This window comes from Fomitiporia mediterranea (genome assembly GCF_000271605.1).
Source record: "Fomitiporia mediterranea MF3/22 unplaced genomic scaffold FOMMEscaffold_2, whole genome shotgun sequence".
In the NCBI taxonomy this organism is placed as follows: domain Eukaryota; kingdom Fungi; phylum Basidiomycota; class Agaricomycetes; order Hymenochaetales; family Hymenochaetaceae; genus Fomitiporia; species Fomitiporia mediterranea.
In genome coordinates, this window is record NW_006760387.1 from 2351083 (window position 1) to 2374191 (window position 23109).

The 23109-nt window shown below is 33.3% G+C and overlaps 2 protein-coding genes across 2 annotated transcripts; both read left to right on the plus strand.

The window, feature by feature from the left end:
- Positions 1 to 127: 127 nt before the first annotated feature.
- FOMMEDRAFT_117529 (DnaJ-domain-containing protein) lies at positions 128 to 1838 on the plus strand. Its single transcript, XM_007262848.1, has 3 exons — positions 128 to 391; positions 470 to 729; positions 807 to 1838. The coding sequence occupies exons 1-3, from the start codon at positions 248 to 250 to the stop codon at positions 1609 to 1611; spliced, it is 1209 nt and encodes a 402-aa protein (XP_007262910.1). The 5' UTR covers positions 128 to 247; the 3' UTR covers positions 1612 to 1838.
- A 1120-nt stretch (positions 1839 to 2958) lies between these two features.
- On the plus strand, positions 2959 to 4633 carry FOMMEDRAFT_25874 (uncharacterized protein; the record flags this gene model as incomplete). The annotated part of the gene is made up of 13 exons (XM_007262849.1): positions 2959 to 3030; positions 3084 to 3093; positions 3162 to 3181; positions 3217 to 3419; positions 3565 to 3587; positions 3644 to 3676; positions 3732 to 3808; positions 3866 to 3920; positions 4153 to 4191; positions 4239 to 4289; positions 4344 to 4370; positions 4434 to 4474; positions 4598 to 4633. 13 exons carry the CDS (start codon positions 2959 to 2961, stop codon positions 4631 to 4633), a joined length of 687 nt encoding a protein of 228 aa, XP_007262911.1.
- Between the last annotated feature and the right edge of the window lie 18476 nt (positions 4634 to 23109).

Below are 23109 nucleotides of genomic sequence, written 5' to 3' on the forward strand. Positions count from 1 at the left end.
ATAAAGTAATTATCTTTGGCCTCTATTCCCAAAGATGGTAAATACGCATCACGTGAAATGACGTCTAGGTGATTCTGGACTATTCGCCTTGTTTCGGCAGCCATCGACTGCAATCTATAGAGCTCCGCCGCTCCCGTACTTTCCCTCATACAAATACGCTCTCTCCTCCCTTTCGCCGCGACTCTACTCTACTACTACTGCTTTCACCATAGACCCCTACTACTTATCTACAACTTAGTACCCCGCTATGGGCAAAGACTACTACAAAATCCTTGAAGTCCCAAGGGAAGCCTCAGACGTAGAAATAAAGAAAGCCTACCGCAAGGCTGCTCTCAAATGGCACCCGGATCGAAACAGCGGTTCCGAAGAGTCGTCTCAGAGGTTCAAAGAGGTAAGCTTTCCCTACATCTTTAACCTCCCTCCTGTTATTCGTCTCGGTACTAACGCTTTTCTGCTGTTGTGTTTATAGATCTCAGAAGCCTTTGAGGTCCTCAGCGACAAAAACAAAAAGGAGATATACGACAAGTTCGGCGAGGAGGGTCTTAAAGGTGCTGGACCTATGCCTGACGGTGCAGCAGGAGGACCTTTCGGCGCTGGAGGGTTCCCTTCGGGTGGTTCGTTTGGTGGGTTCCCTCGCGGGACGACCTTCACGTTTACTAGTGGTGGACCTGGTGGACCTGGGGCTCGGTCGACTAAGTTCGCACCCTCAGATCCAAATCGGATATTCGAGTAAGTTCGATTTACTGCTACTCTGTTTGACGTGGAGGATTGGATGCTGACCGGTGTTCTTTTGTTCTTTTGTATAGACAATTCTTTAAGTCAATGGGTGGTGGAGGTGGCTTAGGAAGTATGTTCGGTCAGGATGACGATGACGATGATGGACATACGTTCTTCATGGGCAGTGGTGGTATGCCTGGTGGCATGCCAGGTGGAATGGGTAGCATGGGTAGCATGGGTAGCATGGGAGGCATGGGCGGCATGGGTGGTATGCCAGGTATGGGCGGTATGCCCCGTCGCCCCCAACCCCAAAACCGAGCCTCCCAACCAACATCCCCCGCACCCGAACCATCAGAAATCATCCGTCCTCTCAAAGTCGCCCTAGAAGACCTCTACACAGGCGTCACAAGACGCCTCAAAGTCGGTCGAAGACTCTACTCCGGCCGAACAGAAGAGAAAGTCTTGGAAATTGCTGTGTTACCGGGTTGGAAGAGTGGGACGAAGATTAGGTTCCCGCGTGCGGGGAACGAGACGAGTCCGAGTGGAGATGCGCAGGATTTGGTGTTCATTGTTGAGGAGAAACCACATCGCAGATTTTCACGAGATGGGTCAGATTTGATTGTGAAGGAGAAGATTCCGCTCGTGGATGCGTTGACAAATGTCAGCGGCGGTATACGAATGATTGAACACCTTGACGGACGGAAGTTGAGTGTACCGTTACCGACAGGTGTAATCAAGCCCAGTTCGGAGAGTCGAGTGGCTGGGGAAGGGATGCCGATTCGGAAAGAAGGGACGGTGACGAGGAAGGGAGATTTGATCGTACGTTGGGAAGTGGAGTTTCCTAACCGGTTGACGCCTGCGCAGAGGGAAGGTATTAGGAACATTCTTGGTTGAGATATGTTTGTTTGCGTAGGCAAGGCGATGTCACGAATTTCAAAAAACTGTAATTGTAATTGTTATTGTACTACTTCTTTGCGTTATTTCCGTAATGCTCTCGATCAATCTTCTTTAAAGTGCAGTATGATATGTTTTCGCCTTTTCTCCTTTCGTATTTCGCCGTTCTCTGCGCAAATTCTGTATAGTAGATACCCTCAATAGCAACAAAACAGTTTTTAACATCCAATATGTTTACTTCCACGAGTACTGTACTAAGAAACTGAGGATACTGAGGGCGTTTTCTGAACCTGGTGCTGAATAAAGCCAGAATATATGAATGTTTTCTCATTTTGTACTTCTTACAATTAATGAAGATTTGGTAGATCAAAATCATATTCATAACACCAAAGAAACTCTACAGGTGTTATGCATTACTTGCAGAAACTCGACCTTTACTGTATTATTGTTATAGTTTTACTTATGGAATTTTGCAGGACGGCTGGCTATACAGTGTCTAGATGAACAGAGGACTGCATGCTTTAAAATCAAGCTGCTATGAATGAATTGTGTAAGGAATATTGAACTACAGTGGAATAACATTTTAATATTGTGAGAAGAGAAAACTGAGCAATACAAGTTGAAATAATTGATGAACTCAAGTGAAGAGTCGATTCGACACTTGGGATCTGCCATAAGCATACCATATAAGGTATTGCCGATCTTCGCGGAAGCTCACGTGATTTTTATTTTTTGGCAGAGCAGACGATAAATGACATCTATCTAAAGGAGGACGTTAATGCTTGCACTGATGACTAGTCTTGGTCTAAGTGGTACAGCTTCTCTTTGCTCAGAAGTCCGGAGGTGGCTTGGCATCCATTGTTCGTGAGACCGCTGAGATGCGGTCCAAACACAGCAAAACTCAGCAGAAATGCCAAGAACACAGCAACATTGTCTATCAATAAAGCTATGTCAAACGGAAAAATCGGACTGTGTCATTTGATCCACGGTTTTGTCCAGCCATTGAACATGTCAAGATCGTCATCACAATGATCGCAGTAGGTCCCTAGGTCTTGGCTGCATCGCATACTGACAATTAGCCTATTAGGTCCAGGCGCTTGAGCTATACAAGCAAACAGGTCACAAACACATATCGTAAAACATATTATCATAACGTTTGATCTACTAGAAATTCAAATGCGCAGCAAATCAGTCGATTCGTTCGGTTTGATCGGTGTTATATAGAAGAAACTTTCGTTTTCTGTCGTTCAAACATCATAAAAACCTGCCCACTCTCAAACGGGAAAAGGCGGTCTTTTCTGAAATTACTTTTCGTACGTCTTCCCACTGACAGCACCTTGCGGCGCAATGTCTATTCGACCGCTGCCGGGGGACACGTCTTATGTAGAAACTGGGATACGTGATGAATTGATCTTTCGTGTACGTATTTTGATATTCAACATTTTAGCATGTCTGATACATATCGTAAGCAGTACTTTTCAGGTAAGCTCATGAATGAAAGACGTGAAATTGGCCACCGAAGCGTGCGACTAAGCATGGTTTCTCAATAGTTGCCGCTCTGGCTCTTGCAGTGAGCCCGTGTAATGCTATCCGTTGTCCGTCTAGGGTGAAACTCTGCAACAGGTTTACGAGTACCTTATAACTATTGGAGAAGAGGTGGGTCTCAGAACGCTGAAGACACTCCCCCACCCATTCAAAGCTCCGATTACAGGTGGAATTTATATGGCCATCCCGGTTTTCAATACCGAAAGCACTCTTTTTTGTAAATCGTTACCTGCCGATCGTCGCAGCAGTATTGACGACGTACAGTAGGTATCTCCCAGTAATTTGTTGTGTCATATTTCACCCTAAGGTCTTCTAGTGAATATTACCGATACAAAACTTGATGTTAGTTGTGATGATTAACAAACGACTCTGAATCTCGAACTTAATAACGCTTTGTCAGGATTGTAGACCAATTATGGTCATTTCTAGTGGTAAGTCGTATTATGGCCTCAAATTCTAATTCGATCAGGTTAATTATTCATTCCAGTCTTACTTCTCTCGTGTTGTTACTGTGCAGAGAGTGAGTTAATTTATGTAGTCTAACTATCTATAACATGATACTAATGAGTGTGCAGTAACACTGTCATTGCGAGTATACGCAGTTTGGGGACTAAACAGGATTGTCCTAATCATCTTGGTAATTGTGATAATGGTGCGTTTGTTTAGCTACTAGTATACAAGACGCATCAATCCTAATTTACCTCACAAGTGTAGCGCAGGCGGTGGCTACTATATGGTCGTGACATTTGCCTTGTCTGGCAGCAGTAAGTTTTACTTCCTCTTCAACGGCTGTTGCAATCAACCCGCCGCACCAGCTTCCCCATTCCATCTGATTCAATCCGGGTGTGTTTTCCCCCACCTCAATACAAATGACTGGTTATTATACCTTGTTCTCGTTATTGAGGCAACAGGTGAGACTCAAAGTCTTTAGTCAGCTTTCTGTATGTCTTGTGCTCAAGTCACTTCCTTTCTCCCTACCGCCCATCCTCAAATAAGTCGTTTTTGGTCTCCTACTGGTGAAAGCGATCAGCTACTGTAAGTTTACAGGATTTTGCGGATTGCAATTTACTGAAGAAGCGCAGATTGTGAATCAGGATCGTTTGGTACTCTTCTGAAGACAATGTTGACCGGAGGTCTGTCGTCTGTAAATCTATTGTGATTGCTTCTAAGTATGTATGTACAAACAGGGGCGACGTACTTCTTATGCATCATCTGTAAGTCCCTAGTTGTAACCATTCTTCTGTTTTAATTAACGAAGTTAATTGTATAATTTACAGCTATGGCATTTACGAATTTAGTGATGTTGCTTTTCAAACAGGTGAAACACAGCGCTTCCTCTTCTCGCGTTTCATGCTGACATGTTTAAAAGGCCCCTTTGAACCGCATTCTTATAAAGTACGATCATTCGCTTCATGGTTGTTATATCAATACTGAGTTGCAGGGTATAGTCTACAAGGTGTCCTTTGCGGTGTTCTAAGCAACCACCTTCTCTTGCAAATTCGGCAAGTGGCGCATGCACAAGCAAACGCTGCGGTCTCAGTTCAGGTCGAAGGAATAAACTTCAGATCGAATCCTGCGCTGGGTGCCTTTACAACCTTATATGACCGATCACCCCGAGTACCGGATGATAGAATTGGCCCGTTATAGGCAATAACACAGGTTCCAAACGACTAGAAGAAATCAAAGGAAATTAGATTCTTGTATCATTGATTCTTGTATCATCACTACTAATGCTGTGGCTTGCATTGTAGACTACAGTTCTCAATATAGATTGCTTTCATTTGGGTCTAAAATATAGGTTTTGCTAAAAGTAGTGTGTAAAGATACAATCCTACCAGGTGTTGCAGATGCCTAAAGACTCATGTTTTTTTTCCCCAATTATATTACTCTCTTGTTCAACCCATCTGTTGCTGTGTCATGTTAAATGCAATTACTTGTTATAATAGTATGTAGTAATAACAGATGAGTAATAGAGTTACTACAGTGATGAATCATTATGTATGAACAGCTAAGTATTTGTGGTTCTAATTGTCTTACTAGTATGTGTTAGATATACTCACTTTACTAGTCCTAATCCTTAGGAATAGTAACAGAATAGAGTATAGAGGGTAAGACTTGTAGACTTGTAGAGTGAGAGGGTAGAGGAGTCCTGCTTTAGTTAAGCTGCAAGTGTAGCCTAGTAGGTTGGTAGTAGAGTACTTCTAAGTACTAGGTAACTTAAGTTGATAAAACTATCTTTTGAGGGCCAAACTGGCCTCCTTATATACCTTTTGCTAGAGTGATGTTACTCTAGTGACTTTAGTAACTCTCTTCACTGTTGTTCCTATGAAGTGGAGCTGGCTAATCCTTTAGACTGTATGCTACACTGGTTTGTGTCTTCTATTAATCTACTAACACTAGTTTGTGTCTTCTTGTATTCTAGATTAATCTTCTAATGACTCCTTTACTGTATTGTTATGTCTTCTATACTTCCTCTCATACTTCTAATGACTCCTTATGAGTCCTCCTAACTAGTTATACTGTGTAAGCTGTGTAATACTTTTCTCATAAAGTAGAGCTCTCTATTATTCCTATAACTCTGTCTGACTTGACCTGTACTTCCTGTACACTAGTTTGTAATACACTTTCTTATAAGGTAGAGTATTATGACTTTTAATGACTCCTTATGACTCTTGTAATATAAAAGGCTGTGCTTCTGTACTGCCCCTAAAACTTACAACCAAAGTTCTAGACTGTCTTGTGTACACTCTAGAACTGACAACCAATGTTCTAGATCTTTCTCTAAGTCTTCTTTAATAGACTTAGTTTAGGAGACAATTATCCTTATTAACTTCTAGCCTTATCTTTGTGCTTCTGTATTTAATCATAGAACTTACAACCAAAGTTCTAGATTGTCTCATGTATTCCTCATGTTGTCCTCATATAGTTCTCATATTTATGACTTTATTACTTTCCTATCTATATAGGCAAAGTGTATAAAGGAGACTACTTTTCTATAGTCTCTCCTCAGAGCTCTCTGTTCCCTTTCCTTCACTAGTACTAGTCCTCCTCAAGTATAGAGCTTTAGAGTATTAGCTCTGACTCTTTACTAGCTTTAATAGTCCTTTGTCTTTGTACAAAGTGTTTCTAGCTAGCTATATAGTTTCTCTCTAAGTAAGTATAATATTTTCCTTTTATCTCTTTAGGTTTTCTCCTAGTCTTTTCCTTTATACTTCTTACTCTAAACACTATACTCTTTCTAGATCCCCTCTCTATACAAGCATTCTAAATGACTTGTCTTTGGTTGAGGTTATTAAGTAATACTGTGCTAGAGTATGTGTTTAATCTTAAAGAGATAAAGACCTTGTTCTCAGGTTTTGTTACCTTTTTCTAACTGACTTAGTACCTACTCCTTCCTGTCCCCTCTCTCTACTAATAGATTAATCACTCATTAGTAATGATTAGAGGTTAATAATGCTGAGCTGGAGTTCTTACTAAGCAGGACAACAAAGGTAGCCTAGTTAATCTGGCTAATCTCTAGACTTGTAACTAATAGGGTTTTGTATATAAACTACTTGGTTCCAAGTCTTGAGTTAAGCTTTTCCAAACTTAGTTACTGTATTTTACAATTCCTAACAGTATGTATCTTAGGTGTACTTCACCCTATTCTAGTAATGTACACATACTTAACTTACAGAAAATTTGGACTAGTTTTACATTTGGAAAATTTAGTATGATAGATAATGGATCCTAAGTTCAAGAAGCTGTAATCTTGCCTCAACCTTACTAATTACTAGTACAACCATAGTTAATATAGTAGAATCATTCTTATTACTATCTGAGACAGAGTAGGTTTACAGATGAGATCATTTTATAATAGAACTATGTTTCAACAGAGATGTTTGTGTAATTGAAAGAGTACTGAAACACTACATTATTATGATAGTGTATTAGTAACAGGGTGTACACTGTTAACCATATATAAGCAAATAAATCAGGCAACTCTGTCCTTTACTTTTAGATCTTTTTACATATTATTACTATTAACACTCTACAACTTGATATCTGCCTTAGAATTACAAATGGAGAGGTCTATAGGATCTGAAATAGGTAATGAAATAATCCTTCATATACACAATTTTGGCATTGAGTAACTAGCTCACTCTGACATCTTAAAAAGTACTTTATAAGTACATTAAGAATGAAGAATATAATGTTAGCCAACATCAGATTCATGTGACAAAACATATGTTGTCAATAAACAGTTACTAGTCTAGTCCTTATAGTAAATTCCTGTGAAGGATTCTGTAACTTACTTTTAACTAGTGTAGTAGGAGTACTCTAAGTACTCTCTCTTATTAAGACATTAAGCAAGTGTCTGCCTTATATACTATATAGTAAAGTCTGATAGTCTGAGACATTCCAAGTGTAGTAACTCTACATAAGGCAATTAGGGATTTTCTAATCTAGAGCACAATCTAATACTCCCCTTTAAGCATTAATTAAGAACTAGGACTGTATACCTAATAGTTTGTTTAGATGCTTGATCTGTAGGATGTGGAGAGCTTTTGTAAGGATGTCTACTAATTGGTTCTGTGATTGAACATAGCATACATTAATGTAATTGTTTTGAATGTAACATTGTACAAAGTCTTTTTGTAAATCAAGGTGTTTAGTGTGAGTGTTGTATGTTATTTTGTCAGACTTTACAGTCTTTATTACACCTTGATTATTGTAATAAATTGTAATGGGTGCTGATTCAGTCTGTAGTACTTCTTCAGCAAATCGTTTGAGCCAAATGGCTTCTTGAGTAGTATATGCTAGCACTTGCAACTTTGCTTTGTAAACAGATAGTAGTACCAGGTTTTACTGTTTGCTTGACCAGGATATAGTTGATTTAGCTAATTGAAAGATGTAACTGTTTATTACTTTATGTCCTTCTGTCATTTGTCTGTCTGTATCACAATAGCCTTATAGTTTTAAGGCATTTGTGCTTCCAAGTTGAAGCCAGCAATTTGTTGTATATTTTAAATATGTAAAGCAATGTTTCACTACTTTGTAGTGATACATTTAGGGCTTTTGTAAGTAGCACACTAATTGCCTAGTAATATAAGATATGTCTGACTGTGTACAATCTGTAACATATTTTAACAATCCTACCATATTCATGTATAGTATTGTTTTATTATTACTTTTGTTTGTATTGTACATATTGTTTGTATCATTAGATAGATCTATTCTAGGAGTAATAGGTGTTTGTAGTGCCTTTTTGTTTTTGAAGTAGTAACACTTGATTATACTTTCAATATAATGCTTTTACTATAAGCTAATTGTTTGTTAAAGTCTATCTTAGCTTATTTCAATACTAAGTAACCAATGTATTTTGTTACTGTTAGTAAATACAATGTGTTGTCTTAATGCATGTTTAAATACTGTTATTATAGTAATAGTTTTGCTAATAATTGTAATATTGTCAATGTGTATAAATGTTACAAGAATTGTTTTATTATTTTGTTTCTTGTAAAATACAGTGTGATTGTAATTAGCTTGTTCTAATCTGATCTTAAGTAGTAGTTTGGTAATCTTCTTGTACCATTGTCTACCTACTTGTTTCAATCTGTATAATGCTTTATTTAAGTGTAATACCTGTTCAGGTTTAATATCTGTAAGTAGCCTGCCTGACAGTGGTTTCACATAAATGAGTTTGTCCTCATTTAGTTCTCTGTAAAGATATACAGATTTTACATCTATCTAATGTATTTCATAGTTCTTAGATGCTGCCCAAGATAACAATAATTGTACTATTGATAGTTTTGTTACTGGAGCAAATAAGTTGTCAGAATAGAAGTCTATTCTATTCTTTTAAGCATATCCTTACACTACAAATTGTGCTTTGTATTTGTCTATTTAGCTGTTAGCCAGTCTTTTGATTTTATAGACAAATTTTGTTCCAATTATATTTGTATTTGTAGGGGGGATAGTATATATCTATGTGTTTCATTGTTGAAGTGACTGTATTTCATCCTTCATAGCTTTGATCTACTGTTCTTTGTCTATACATGTTATAGTATTGTAATACATTAATGGATTGTTATAGATTTTGTTAAGGAATTTGTTAAATTCTGTTAGATACATAGTTAGGTTTATATTGTCTTTGTAATTTAAACTTATAGTTTGTTTAACCAGTCTTTACTCTTGTGTAGAGTGTTGTATGACAGGTTCTTTATCTTTATTATTGTTATTAGGAAGAGTTTTATTATTGTTTGATGTATCATTATTATAATTATTCTCCCCTTCAATCCTAGACATTAGTTTGTCTATGAATTGTATGTTGTGTTCAACAGTAACTTTATTATTATGACACACTAAGTGACCTTTACTGTTAGTATCATAACCTAGCTATTGTGTGTATTGGCCTCTAGGTTGTAGTTTATACATTTGTTTGTTCTGTATAATACAATATGTACTGAATTCTCATATATTATCTATTTGATAATGTTCATTATACTGTTTGTAATATGGCATTGTGAAATTAATAACAAAAGCACTACATGTACTACAAGTCAAACATCTTATTAGTTTACTCAGACTAGTAAGAGTTTGAAGGGGAGTATTATGAGATGATTAGTTTATCAATAGACAAACCACAAGACAATGACTTCATAATGTCTCAGTTAGAATACATACAATATAAGGATGAGAGACACTGAGCAGTCAATTGTCACCTCACCCCTTGTCTATGTGTGCCCCCTTAAGTTTTCCCTCTCAACATAAAGCTTGTTTCTACTCATGTGATTTATATTCCTGGCCTGTTCTACTACTATTTAGTCTTCACTACCTTGAGTAGCAGTAAAAAGGCCTGTGTTATTATGACTGTTATAGTTTGTAATAGTTTCTGGGTTGTTGTTTAAATCAATCAATATATTGTGTATAACTATCAGAGCTTCAACTGTCATATAAATAATGTTGAGCTTGTATTCAGGAAAACTTTGTAGGGAAGTGAATTGTCCTTTGAGCATTTTAAATGTGTACTCAATTGTAATACAGTAATGTAAGAGTTTGAAGTTAAAATCTCAGCAACAGTAAGACTCTTAAGGGTTGTTTGTATGTTTGTAATTAGTGAACAGGCAGATAGTAAACTGGGTGAGTAGGTAACCTATATAAAATCGAAACATTAATGAACCCTATACTGTTCTAGGAGATTATGATGAACCAAATAGTACTCATAGTACAGATGGTGTACCTTTATCAGCTAGAATATACTTGTCTCTATCAAAGTGCTCTACTAGGAATCTCTATATTCTAGACTCTTTAAAAACAGTAGTGTCTTGAAAATTTCTGGGCCAGCCTAAGTCAAACTCAGTAAAGTGCTTTCTGTCATTACAGACTGCCTAAAGAACAATCTAAGAGAAAGGACTATGAGAGAAATGCAAAAAGACAAAAAGACTATTATACTTACTAAATAGTACTTTTTTCTACTAAAGTAAAGATTTCCATCTTTCCTAGGTTTTGTAGCAAGTAGGATGAGTAAACTGTCCACCATACTAATACACCCTGGAAATCCTTCAGCTTAAAGACATAATTTCAGTTCTAGACAATGTTTACTAGTAGGCCAAGTAAGAAACCAAGGCCTGAGCCAGCAAAAAGTAGTACAGACACAGGCACAGTATAGAGGTACTGTGCCTACTGTAATGGATGATTGCTCTACAACCTTAATGTCTGTTGTACTACTGTAACACAGTAGAAATATGACAAGTTGCTCCTAATAAGAATGCTACAAATATTTACTAGTTCTCCTAAAGACCTTATCATCCTTAATAAGGTCACTAAGCATCTTGAATGAAGTACAGTCAACTCTAAAGAGACATGGATTAGAATGTAGTAGCATGTATATGATTTATAACCTTTAAGACATACCTGAAGAATGCTTTGAAAATATAATCTAAAGTACTAAACAGTAAGTTATTAAGGAAATCCTTAGAGTAGGATACACTGTATGAGCCACAAAACATTTACATTGTAGATGTAAATGATATTAGTAAAACAACGAACAAACACTTATTAAACATTATATTAGCCTGATCAACTAGTATAAGTTTGAAGGGGAGTGTTAGCATTTATTCTGGATAAATGTGTCATATGTCTTAGACATGTCTTCCGAGACATACATCTGAGACACACAATATTAGATAGCATATATAATACTTAATATAAGGACAATGAAGCTCATAGGACACATATAATGGTACACAACACATTACCAACTACACAGTCGACTTGTATCAACACCTACACACTATGAGCAGAGCCTACTGAACCCCTACTGGTGTGAACTACTCTAAGGGAATCATTGCAACCTTAAAACACTAACAGTAGTATATACCTTAATAGATACCAAATAGAGATGAGATCTGTGCAACTGTCTGTAAGTGTGTACAAGTACTTGAACCTACTTGTTTACACTTGCAAACATACAGAGTTTGAAAAAAAAATAAACATTTGATTGTATACTATAATGTAAATCCTTAAGAAGTATAAAATATACTAAGAAGCACAGTCATGTGACTATATAGGAAGAGCACATTAAGTGCATATACAGGCTATTTTCTTGTATATCTTACACTCTCCATTCTCCTTTCAAGATGCCTGGCTCTACTTATTACAGTAATAAATTTGTTATAAGTATAAGTACTCTATCTACCCTGTGTATTCTACATTTTGACACTGAATTCAACCTGCTCCTCAGCCTTCTTCTTACATATGAAGCTTATTGTCTGCTCCTTCATACTTGCCCTTCATTTTGTTTGCTTCGTATATTAAGTCCACTGTAAGTGTTACATTTGTCTGATGTATTATTATAACGTTTGATGTAATAAATTGATTGTTAATTCAATTATGATTGTCAAGAGAGCTGTAGGATCTCTTTAGTGTTCGTTTGTTTGTAGTTTTAATATTATTAATGTTATAGTTGTCACTATAATGTTTTATCATTTGTATGATAGTAGTTTTCTTGTTTGCAATTTAATATGATATGTTATAACTTTGTTTTGTTTGTTTTTCATGTCATATTGTTTGTTTTGTGTCATAGTATGTTTATTTCTTCATACTACACTGTTCTGCAGTTGTTCCATTATTCGTTTCATTTGTATTCGTATTATTATATGTGTAGTTTGTTTTATATTCTTACACTCGTTGTGTAATTAGAATTGTACTTTGTTTGTATTGTTTCGTTTGTATAGTTAATACTATATTTAATAACAATGTGTGTGTTATTAATTTGTTCACATTAATTTGTATTCTTGTGTATTTGAATTGTGTTACTAGTAGTTTTTCCACTTTTACTTTTGCAATGAAACTGTTGAATCATACTTGTAAAATGTGTTATTAATGTTATTATGATGTCCTCTATTCATCATGTATCATCTTTGTTTGTTTTGTTTCATATTCATACTTTTTTTAAGCATTTAATAGTAGTTCTATGCCTTTATATTGAAGCATTGTATTGTTTGTAATATCATTTATGATATGTCAGAGTGCTTCATATTAAGGTTGATTGAGGTTTTATTCATTGTAATTTGTTTTATTTTATTATCTGACTGTTTGTAAGTCTGTTTAGGCACATTATTTATGTTTTTAAACATATAATACATTTGTATTGTTTTACCGTTTTGTAATAGATATATTTAATATCAATATATGTGTGTATTGTGTTTGTTATTAGTTAATGTGTCCTTTGACTTTTACAAACTATAACATTATTCATATGTTTGTATTGTTTTATTGTTGTGATAATGTTTTTATTATTGTTGTGTAATGTTTATTTGATTAATATATTGCTTTGTACAATCATAATATGTGTTTGTTGTTTTTATTTTGTAGATAGATGAAATAGTGTATCTTACAGTTCTATTTTTCATCATATATTGTAATATTCGTTTGTTTATTGTTTATTTTGTGTTAAATTCTGTTTGATATTGTTTTAATCATTATATTTGCTTTATTTGCTGAATATATGTGTGTGTTTGTTATGAAATATGAATTTATTTTGTTTATTTTGAGTGTATTGCTCATTTTTGTTCATTATGATCAACATTATCTTGTTTTATTTGAAAGGATTAATGTTTTGATCACTGTTACATCTGTTGCTTCTTTTAATTTTTAGTGAGTGCTTTGTGTGTCTAGTGTAGATTGCTTTGGGAATATGTGCTATTCCTTGGCTTCATTGCCTAGATTATTTCCCAGTCATACATTTGAATATTATTTTGTTTATTTAATTATTTATTTGCTATTATGTCCTACATGCTAGGGAATAAGCATTGTAAGTTTTGTGTAATGTGTGATTGTTATTTTCAATGTATTATACGTTCCATTTAAGGAAAGCATAGTTGTGTTCAATATTTCTGTATAGTTTGTTATGTACCAGAGATGCTTTTCCACTCAACATCTTTGTATGTAGCATACTTCTTTGTGTTTAGGTATATGCTCCATAATATATTTGTTTGTAATACGTTCAATTGGTGCTATGTATGGTGTGACTATTAAAGATTTCAGAGAAAATGTCTCTTGCATAAGTATTTCATTGTTGAATTCAACAGATTCGCTTCTTATTCGTTGCAATAACTTTGTAATTATGTTTTGTAGGATGTGCAAGGTTAAATAGTAACATAGTCAATATTTCTGCATCATTTAATTGTTTGCTATGTTTTGATTTATTCATTATGTTTTATGTTTTGTGAATATATACTGTTATTACTCCCCTTCAATTTGAGAAGGTTTGCTTTGAGCAATTGGCTTTCGTGTGTGTGTAATTAATTTGTTCATACATTTTCGTCATTTAATCATTCGTTTAAGCATTGTGTATTAATGTGTGAATGTGTTTTGTTCAATAACTTTAATGTTATTCGTTATTTTTGTCTGATTTCGTTATTAATTCTTTATAGCATTTGTACTCTTTGTTATTCAAGTTTATACTCAAATAGATTACATGTATGCTTGTGTATTTTGTTTGATTATTATGTGTACATCCAAATAGTTTGTTAATCATTTGGTATAGTGTTGTTTTAGCAAGCATAAGTTTGTGATTTCGTTTGTTTTATTTGTATACATTATGATACATTGTTTAGATTTGCTCAGTATTGTTTGTCTTCTGTTTGATGACAAAAGTATTTGAGCTATAGTGTTTTGTTTCTGTTCTGTTTATGTATTTTATTCTTTTGTGATAGGCACAAGCTCAAGCAAGGCTGTTAATGAAGAATACACTGTTATGATATTGTTTGAACTTCAAATAGCTAATGATATGCTTTAAGTATTGATCATAGATTTATTCTTTGTGAATTCTATCTTTCTGCTGTTTGCAGTGATCTATTAAATCTGTCACATGTTGTGTTTAATCATTTGTAAAGCATTCAATCAAGTTCTGAACTTATGTTTGTTTCTTTGGATTTTGTTCCAACATTTGTTTGTCTTTTGTGTACTTGGCAGTAGTGTTTGTTCTGTTGTATGGCCCTTCAGACTATCCAATATTAGGCTCTAATGTTTTGTAGTATTAGTTGTTTCGTTTACGTCTGTATTATTGTATTTTGTCAAGTTTTTAAGTGACATTTAATTGTTTATAACATTTTGTATGTTAATAATATTTTCAATGTGTCTGAAATATGTTTATATTGTTTAAACTGTTTGTATTAATTGTATTGACTTAATACTTCATTATCATGTATATCTTATGATTGGTATACATAATATTGTTACAGTGTATTTGTAACTATTGTTTGTCTGATTTTTGCATTGTAATAGTAATTGTGTGAGGTATAAGATATGTATTTGTCTGTATAGTTTATAATGTCAATATTATGTATATATGCATCATTATATTGTTTCTTTGTTTATAGTGTTATGTTTTAATTTAATGTAATACTTTGTATAAGTATATATGTTTGTTATTATATGTTTAGACTGTTTGCAATGTTGTTTTGTATGTTTTATTACTTGTTTTATGTGTTATTATGTGTTTGTTCGATTGTATTTTGCATACAACATTGTGTTATTCAACAATTAATAGTTTTATGTGTTCGAATGCATTATTATTACTTTGTACATTCGTATATTCGTTTATCTATGTGATATGTTTGTATTTCGTAAATATATGTTATTTATTGTGATTGTTCATTTGTGATAGTATAAATCGTTTTTATATTCAAGTTATTATGCTTTAGTAGCATTTATACTCTTGTTTTCATTTTATTCGTTTGCCTAATCATTATTTGATTGATTATACATTTGCAATATATTTCTTTATATTGTTATTATGCTTCACTAGCATTGTTCTTTTGTTTATAGTATTAATCATTTATATTATTAATATACTATCAAATGTTTGTTTGTTATGTGAGACATTATTAATATAATGTGTCTCTGTGGTGTAAGATGAAGTAATTCAGTGTTTGGATATAGTATTATTGAGTACTCATTACATTTAAAGCAACTAGTTCATCTGTCTGTATGTCTTAGACATCTGATACATTGTCTGTATCCAATATATGTCTTGTATTGTGTATCCAATACATGTCTCGTTAGTTTAATAAATTGATGCATGTTTGGGATGCTCAGACAGGTGTGTCTAGGTCCATGTAGATAATACATTCTGGTTACAAGTATCAACCATATCTTGTTGTATAAAGTGATTGTAGTCTTCCAGACAAGACGATTTGTATTTGGTATGCTCAGATGAGAGTGCCAAAGGTTTGTAGACAATTAGAATGGATTGTACATGTAGAATCAAATTGATTCAGCATTAAATAGAGTAGTTCAATAATACTTATCAAGTTTAGTATGATTGAGCATATCATATCATTTGTACTATAGTATATAGTACACCAAAGCATTCACAATAACAATTGTGGTGCATATAGTCATGCATATAGCTAGTGAGGAGGAATCATAATCATTTAGATGATGATTTCGAAGAGTCGCATTTGTAGAGGGTAAGATAAAAGTGTAGTAACAATGTAGACATGAGCAGGGAGCACAAGGCTCATAACCTGTTAGTGTTTTGAGGTCACAATGATTCCCTTAGAGTAGTTCACACTAGTAGGGGTTCAGTGGGCTCTGCTCATAGTGTGTAGGCATTGATACAAGTCAACTGCATAGTTGGTAATGTGTTGTGTACTGTTATATGTGTCCTATGAGCTTCATTGTCCTTATATTAAGTATTATATATGCTATCTAATATTGTGTGTCTCAGATGTATGTCTTGGAAGACATGTCTAAGACATATGACACATTTATCCAGAATAAATGCTAACAACTACTTTACTAAGACACTCTAAAATCTTCCTACTATCCTACAAGTACTCCTACCAATTAATTGAATTCACCTAGTATTCTGATTAGAATCCCTCTCTGTAACAGAACAGAACTACTTTATTTATAACAAGGAACTCCTTACAATTGTTTGTTCCCTAGAGGAGTAGTGTTAATACCTCCTTAGTACTATACAAAAGTTTAAGATTTAGAGTAATTACTTTAATCTCTAGTACTTCTGAGTGTCTCAGAAGCTCAACTACTACTAGGCCTATTAAATGTTAGAACTGTAGGACTATAACTTTATACTGACTCATAAACCTAGAACACAAATAACAAAAGCTGATTTACTCTTAAGACAAGTAGGTTATGAAAGGGGGGAGAATGATAACAAAAATCTTGTTCTCCTAAACAATTCCTAGTTTGTATCTAAGACAATCCAAGAGATCTAACTTGAATCTAAGAATGTCAACTTTGTCACTTGTATATAATAAGCTCTAAGACACATACAGGACTAGGTTATAGTAAAGTAGTTAGAGAAGTAGGTTAAAGACTAGGAGGAGGATAAGAATGGACAGGTTTACTAGAAAGGCTGACTGTATGTTCTAAAGGATTAGAAGCTGTAGAAGGACATTGTCTAAGCTCATTACAACAATCTAACTGTAGAACATTTAGGCTGACACAAAACACAAGAACTCATTACTCAGAACTACTAGTAGTTAGGAATATAGAGGGAAATCCTAAAGTATGTAACTAGTTACAATATGTACTAATAGACTAAGGCTTACTAGACAAGGGTTCAGACTCCTTTATATTTGTATTAGATCCTAGATCACTCTTAGGAAGAAGTCTTAGTAGACCTGATTAGTAAGCTACCCAAGTCTTAGAGTTACAATACTATCTGTATAATTGTTAACTGATTCTTTAAGTAAGTCTACACAGTTCCAACCTGAACAGAACTTACTTCTGAAAGTATAGTATACATTTATTAGGATTATGTCTTTTAGTTGTATAGGCTCTCTCAGAAGCTCATTCACAATTATAGACTGTAATTCAAGTCAAAATTCATGTAAGACTTGTATATACTTCTTAGAATTCAAGAGAACCCTTTTACTATATATTACTTACAGACTAATAGTTAAACTGAGTGAGTCAATTAGAAGATCAAGCTCTATCTCTAGATATTCATTAATTATTAGTAGTTGGACTAGTCTGAATAGTTAGCTCTAACAGAATTTATACACAATAACTAGTAACACTCTATAATAGGACAGTCTCTGTTCTTCCTCAACTATAAAAGACATTTGTACTAGAGGACAGTTCTGAACTAGAACAATAGTTCTGAATCTGTAACAGACTTTGTAAAACAGATACACAAGACTAGGGAGAACACACAAGCTCTTTTAGAGAAGGTAGTATAGGTTATAAAGTAGAACTATAATTGGAAGAGATCTACAGTTAAGAATTACTAGCCTAGTAACAAAGTTATACTAGAAGCTACTAATCTAACTACAGATTACTTAATGAAGAAGTTGGACAACAAGTACTTTAGACCCTTCATTATTGAAAAAAAGGTTAGTGTCTCTACTTACAAACTCTAACTTCTAGTAATATGAAAGTGTATACACTTAGTATTTAACAAGGTTCTGTTGTCTTAGTACTATAATCTAGGTTTTCCTTCATAACAAAGACTCTTACTACCTCTACCAGAACTCATCAGTTCTAAACTAGAATACAAAGTAGAGTATATAGTAGATACTAAACTAGTATACAGAAAGCTCAAGTTCCTTATTTACTAGAAAGGATACTCAGTTGAAGAATACACTTAAGAACCTGCTAAGAATCTTACTCATACTACTAAGGCAATCTAAGACTTCTATCAACTTTATCTGAGTACTCTGTATTAACTCTGTCTTACAGATTTCTAAACCCTACTATTCTAACTTATGTCTAAACTATTAACTAAGTCTAATGTTTACTAATTAAGACAATTGGTTTTAGAGAATGAGTAATGTTATAGTTCTCTACTCTTACACTTTCAGTTCTAAGGGTTCTACACCCTTCTGTACTAGAACTTAGAACTTCTGTCCCTTAAGAGTACTGTTTATAAACTATATACAGACTGACTCTCACTATTACCCCTCCTTACTTCATCATTCTGTTCCTTTAACTACCCTTTCATTTTTTGTTCATTCTATAGTCTCTTACCCTTTGTCTATCTCTTCATTCTTTATAGCTTTATCTTTGACCTTCCTTTCTTTCATTCTTTATAGCTCATTATTCTTAGTAACTTATATTCCCTGAGTACTCTTGTGTAGTTTAGTATATATAAGTGTACAAGATCAGACTAGTCCTATAGTCTTGATCTTGTCTACTCTAGGTAGTCCTGTACTCTTAGGCTCACTCTATATACTCTACTCTTGTCTTACTCTCTCTCTGTGTTTGTTCTACAAGTTCTGACTATGTTTTAGTACTTATGTTCCATACTTCTGTTGTGTAGGATAGTTGTAGCCTGGGTCCTCTTACTAAGCCTTCAAGTCCTCTCTATACTGTTACTAACAACTAACAGAGTATAAGAAGTACAAGTTGAATCAGGAATAGTACAAGTATTCCTAAACAAGTTAGTACAGTCACAATTCAACCTAACTACTATACTACAAAATATTAGTAGAGAGGAACAATAAAGTGACAGGAGAGAAGGAAGTACTTCTAATACTTAATACTCTTAGAGACAAGAACATTTTACTTAGGAAAACACAGTCTAAGAAAATCAAGAAAGTAAACTATCAGGTTCTTCAGTTAAAGAAGAAGAGCTTGTTAACACAATATAGAGAGGAATCCAAACATTTTAAGACTATAGTAGAATTGAAACACAACATCCAGATAGTTTACTAGGATCCTCTAGAAGCCTTTAAAGTTAGTCAGAAGTTATTACTCAGAAAGGCTAGACAGTTAAAGAAATTAAACAGTTTATGTTACTAGATACCTTTATAGTAGAAGGAATACTAACATTAGATTATTATAGTTGGTTGTATCAGACCTATCAAAGTAGTACTAGTTTAGAGTCAAGTTTATCAGACTCTTATATACTAAATTCAGAATCTAGTAACTAGAAAGAGAGTGATATAGAGGGAACAAGGAAAATCAATCTGAAACTGTTAAAGTTTTTAGGACAGAAAGGGGAAGATTTAGAAGTGTTTAAAACAAATCTAACAATACACTTTAGACATTACAACATTACAAATAATTTGGATAAAGTAGAAACAGTAATTCTATACTTAAGAGGGAAAGTAGTAAGTCACATGAATAGAAAGACTATATTATTTGTAACAGAAGGAAAAAGCTTAGTTCCAGAAATCTGAAAAGACTATAATACATTTTTAACTGATCTAAGAGAAGCAAGTAGAAAATACTATGATTCTATAGAGACAGCTCAAACTCAAATGTACAATTTGAGACAAGGAAAACTAACAATTATAAAATACAATAAAACATTCAAGAGAATATTAGTCTACCTACCTAAGGAGTATAAACCAGGAGTACTTGGAAACAATCCTGTCACAATTCATTTATATAAGAATGGATTAAACTCTAGCAAATTACAACAGTTGGTTACTATCCCTAGTTATACAGAATGAACATTTAAGGAATAGACAGATACAGCTCTTAGTCTAGAGAGAGAAATAGTACACACAAAAACATTTAGACAAGAATACAAACCTTCTAGTAATTATTATAGAGTACTAATGGAAATTGACAGGATAACAAAAGGTAGGGAAATAGTATACTTCAAATGTAGGCAGAAAGGACATATGGTTAGGAATTATACTAGAAGAAATCCTTAAGGTAAAAGGCTAAAGTATAAATCTAATAAGAGGTTCACAAAAAGGAACACAGTAATCCCTAAAGAACAGGAAGCTCACATTAACAAAGAGGAGGAAACAGAAGAATCAAGTAAAGAGGATTTTTGATCTAGAGCTTAAAGGTAGTAGAGTCTTTAAACTCAGGTGTAGAGAAAAAAGTAAAAGAAACTCTACAAGAAAAGTAACTAACAAAAATATACCAGACAGTACAAGCAGTACTCTATCCTACCTGTAAAGCAATTATATCATATAGAGGACAGTAAGTAACAATTAAGACTATGTTTGATTCAGGTGTAGGATTAAGTACATTATTACTAAAAATAGTTAAAGCCCTCAAGTTAAAACTCATAAAGAATGACAAACCTAGAGTAATTGTTAGAAATGCTAATAGTACAATTAATAAAGGAGGATGGAAGTATAATACTTAGGTATGGTTAAATACTAGAATTAGTAATAGATGGTTCAAATTTGTAATAATGGACACTTATAGTAATAAGTGTTTATTAGGATCTGACTATTTAAACAAAGTAAAACCTTTGTTTAATTACTAAACAGGAGAAGTTAGAAGTAGTACAGGAAAGATCAAACTACTAAGTAAAAGTTGGGAAAAGAAAAGGAACTAAAACAGAGAGAAGAATGTAAAAGAATACTCTCAAATTAGAAGTATAAAGAAAACCAAAACAAAGAAATTATCCTACAAACTACTTATACTATCAGATTCAGAATCAGATAGTAGTAGATTAGAAAGTCTTTAGTTTTTAGGAAAAGAAAGATATGACAAAGGAGAAGCTTTTATAACTCCTATTCTAGTATTAACACCTGTAACACTTATTAAAAGCTTAAAAACACAGGAATTACAACAGAGCCCTTCAGAAACTATACTAGACATACAACCAGAATCTAGTATAAGATCATATTCATTAGATAAAGATATAGATACAGATGAAGAAATAACTACTTTATTAGACAAAGTAACTATTTCTGAAGAAAAGGTAATGTTACTAAAGGTACCTTAATACTAAGAACCTTAGTATGAAGTAAGAGTAGTTACCTTTAAAGTAGACAAGAAATTTGTAGACCTAAACATAATGAATAGAACAAGACTAGGAGAAAAGGAAATACAAAATGTAAAGAGGAAAATGCAAAACATTGTATTATATAATAAATATGCTAAAAGGAAAAGGGGAGAAAGTACAGAAAGTACACCTCCACCTATAAAGAAAAGAAGGTTAGGAACTCTGGAACTGTCTGTAAAGAGGATGAATCTAGTATCCTATCAGTTAACAGAAACTAACAAGTAAGAGGAGTTAGGAGTGCTCTAACAAACAGAATGCTGCAAATCTCCTACTAAAGCTACAAAGCTTGCCTACACTAAACATCAAGCTAATATTGTGTATAAAACAAATTAAACTGTAGAAAACATGACAAACACATTTATTATTAAAAATCCAAACAAAAACAATGTTGAATTAAAGGACAGTAATGTTGAAATGAACAATAATGCCTACACTCTTATTCTGAGCAACCAGGACAAACAACTCGAACAATATGCTTCCTGAGTATGTACTAACATATTTACAAATACAATCATAGTTAACAAGAAATCCTATATACAAACAATGGATTTACTCAATTCTGGTACATTAATACATACTACTCCTTATCTATTTCAATTAACAGACATACACAACATAACTCCTACAATTGTAACTATTGCAAATAGATTAACAATGACTCTTAATTAAGCAGGATCTATGTGTATTGAAATTCTGAAGAATACACAAGAAAGAAGTGTTATAACATTACAAAATGTCTATTACTATCTACAAATGAACTTTTCCCTCATAAGTCAAGCACTACTATGTAGGGCAGGCTATTCTTTTATGTTTACAAACAATACTTGTACTATAACATTACCATGTAACAAATACATTAGACATGTATGATTGAGAAATAACTTATACATTTTGTATAATAATCACTTGTTAAAAACAATGAACAAACTATCTATTTATGACATACATAAACACCTTGGACATATAAGTTACAATTATATCAAACAATTATTAAAAACACAACCAAGTGTACTATCAACTAAAATAATGAATTACAAAGAAAAAGAATGTATTAAATGTATAAAAGCAAATATTAAACATACACTAATACTAAAACTATGTCAATCTCCTCTTACAAATCAAGTTGGAGATCTTATTCATATTGATATCATTGGTCCTATCAAACTGTACACATATAAGTACATACACTATTTATTAACAATTGTAGACAATTCTACTTGTTAGTGTATAATGCTCAAATTACAAACAAAATCCAATACATATACACAATACATATGATGGACAACTAAAATATTTACACAGTACAGAGTAAAAATAAAGCTATTACAAAGTAATAACAATACTGTATTCCTTAGTAAAGATTTCCAATAATATTTAGATTCACAAGGATTAACAGTACATTATACTCTACAACAGAACAGAATAGTAGAACAAACCTATAAAACTATATTTAGAGGTGTAAGAGTATATCTAACATTTACTAAACTACTGTTCACATTATAGGCCAAAGTAGCAATTCATATTACCTATATTTATAATAGAACACTGTGTACTGTATTAAATTATAATACTCTACATTATAAATGTTATAGAACCTACAGAACAATTGATAATATACATGAATTTAGTCAATATATTATCATTTGTAACAAAAATCCTACAAAAATACAACAGTAAGGTATAATTGCTTGTTGGATAGGATTAGATAATGAAAGTAAAGGTTATAAAACTTGGCA

Coding starts and splice junctions, on each gene's coding strand:
- FOMMEDRAFT_117529 (XM_007262848.1), top strand. CDS start 248: ATGGGCAAAGACTACTACAAAATCCTTGAAGTCCCAAGGGAAGCCTCA. Junction 392..469: donor CGTCTCAGAGGTTCAAAGAG/GTAAGCTTTCCC, acceptor TTGTGTTTATAG/ATCTCAGAAGCCTTTGAGGT. Junction 730..806: donor GATCCAAATCGGATATTCGA/GTAAGTTCGATT, acceptor TCTTTTGTATAG/ACAATTCTTTAAGTCAATGG.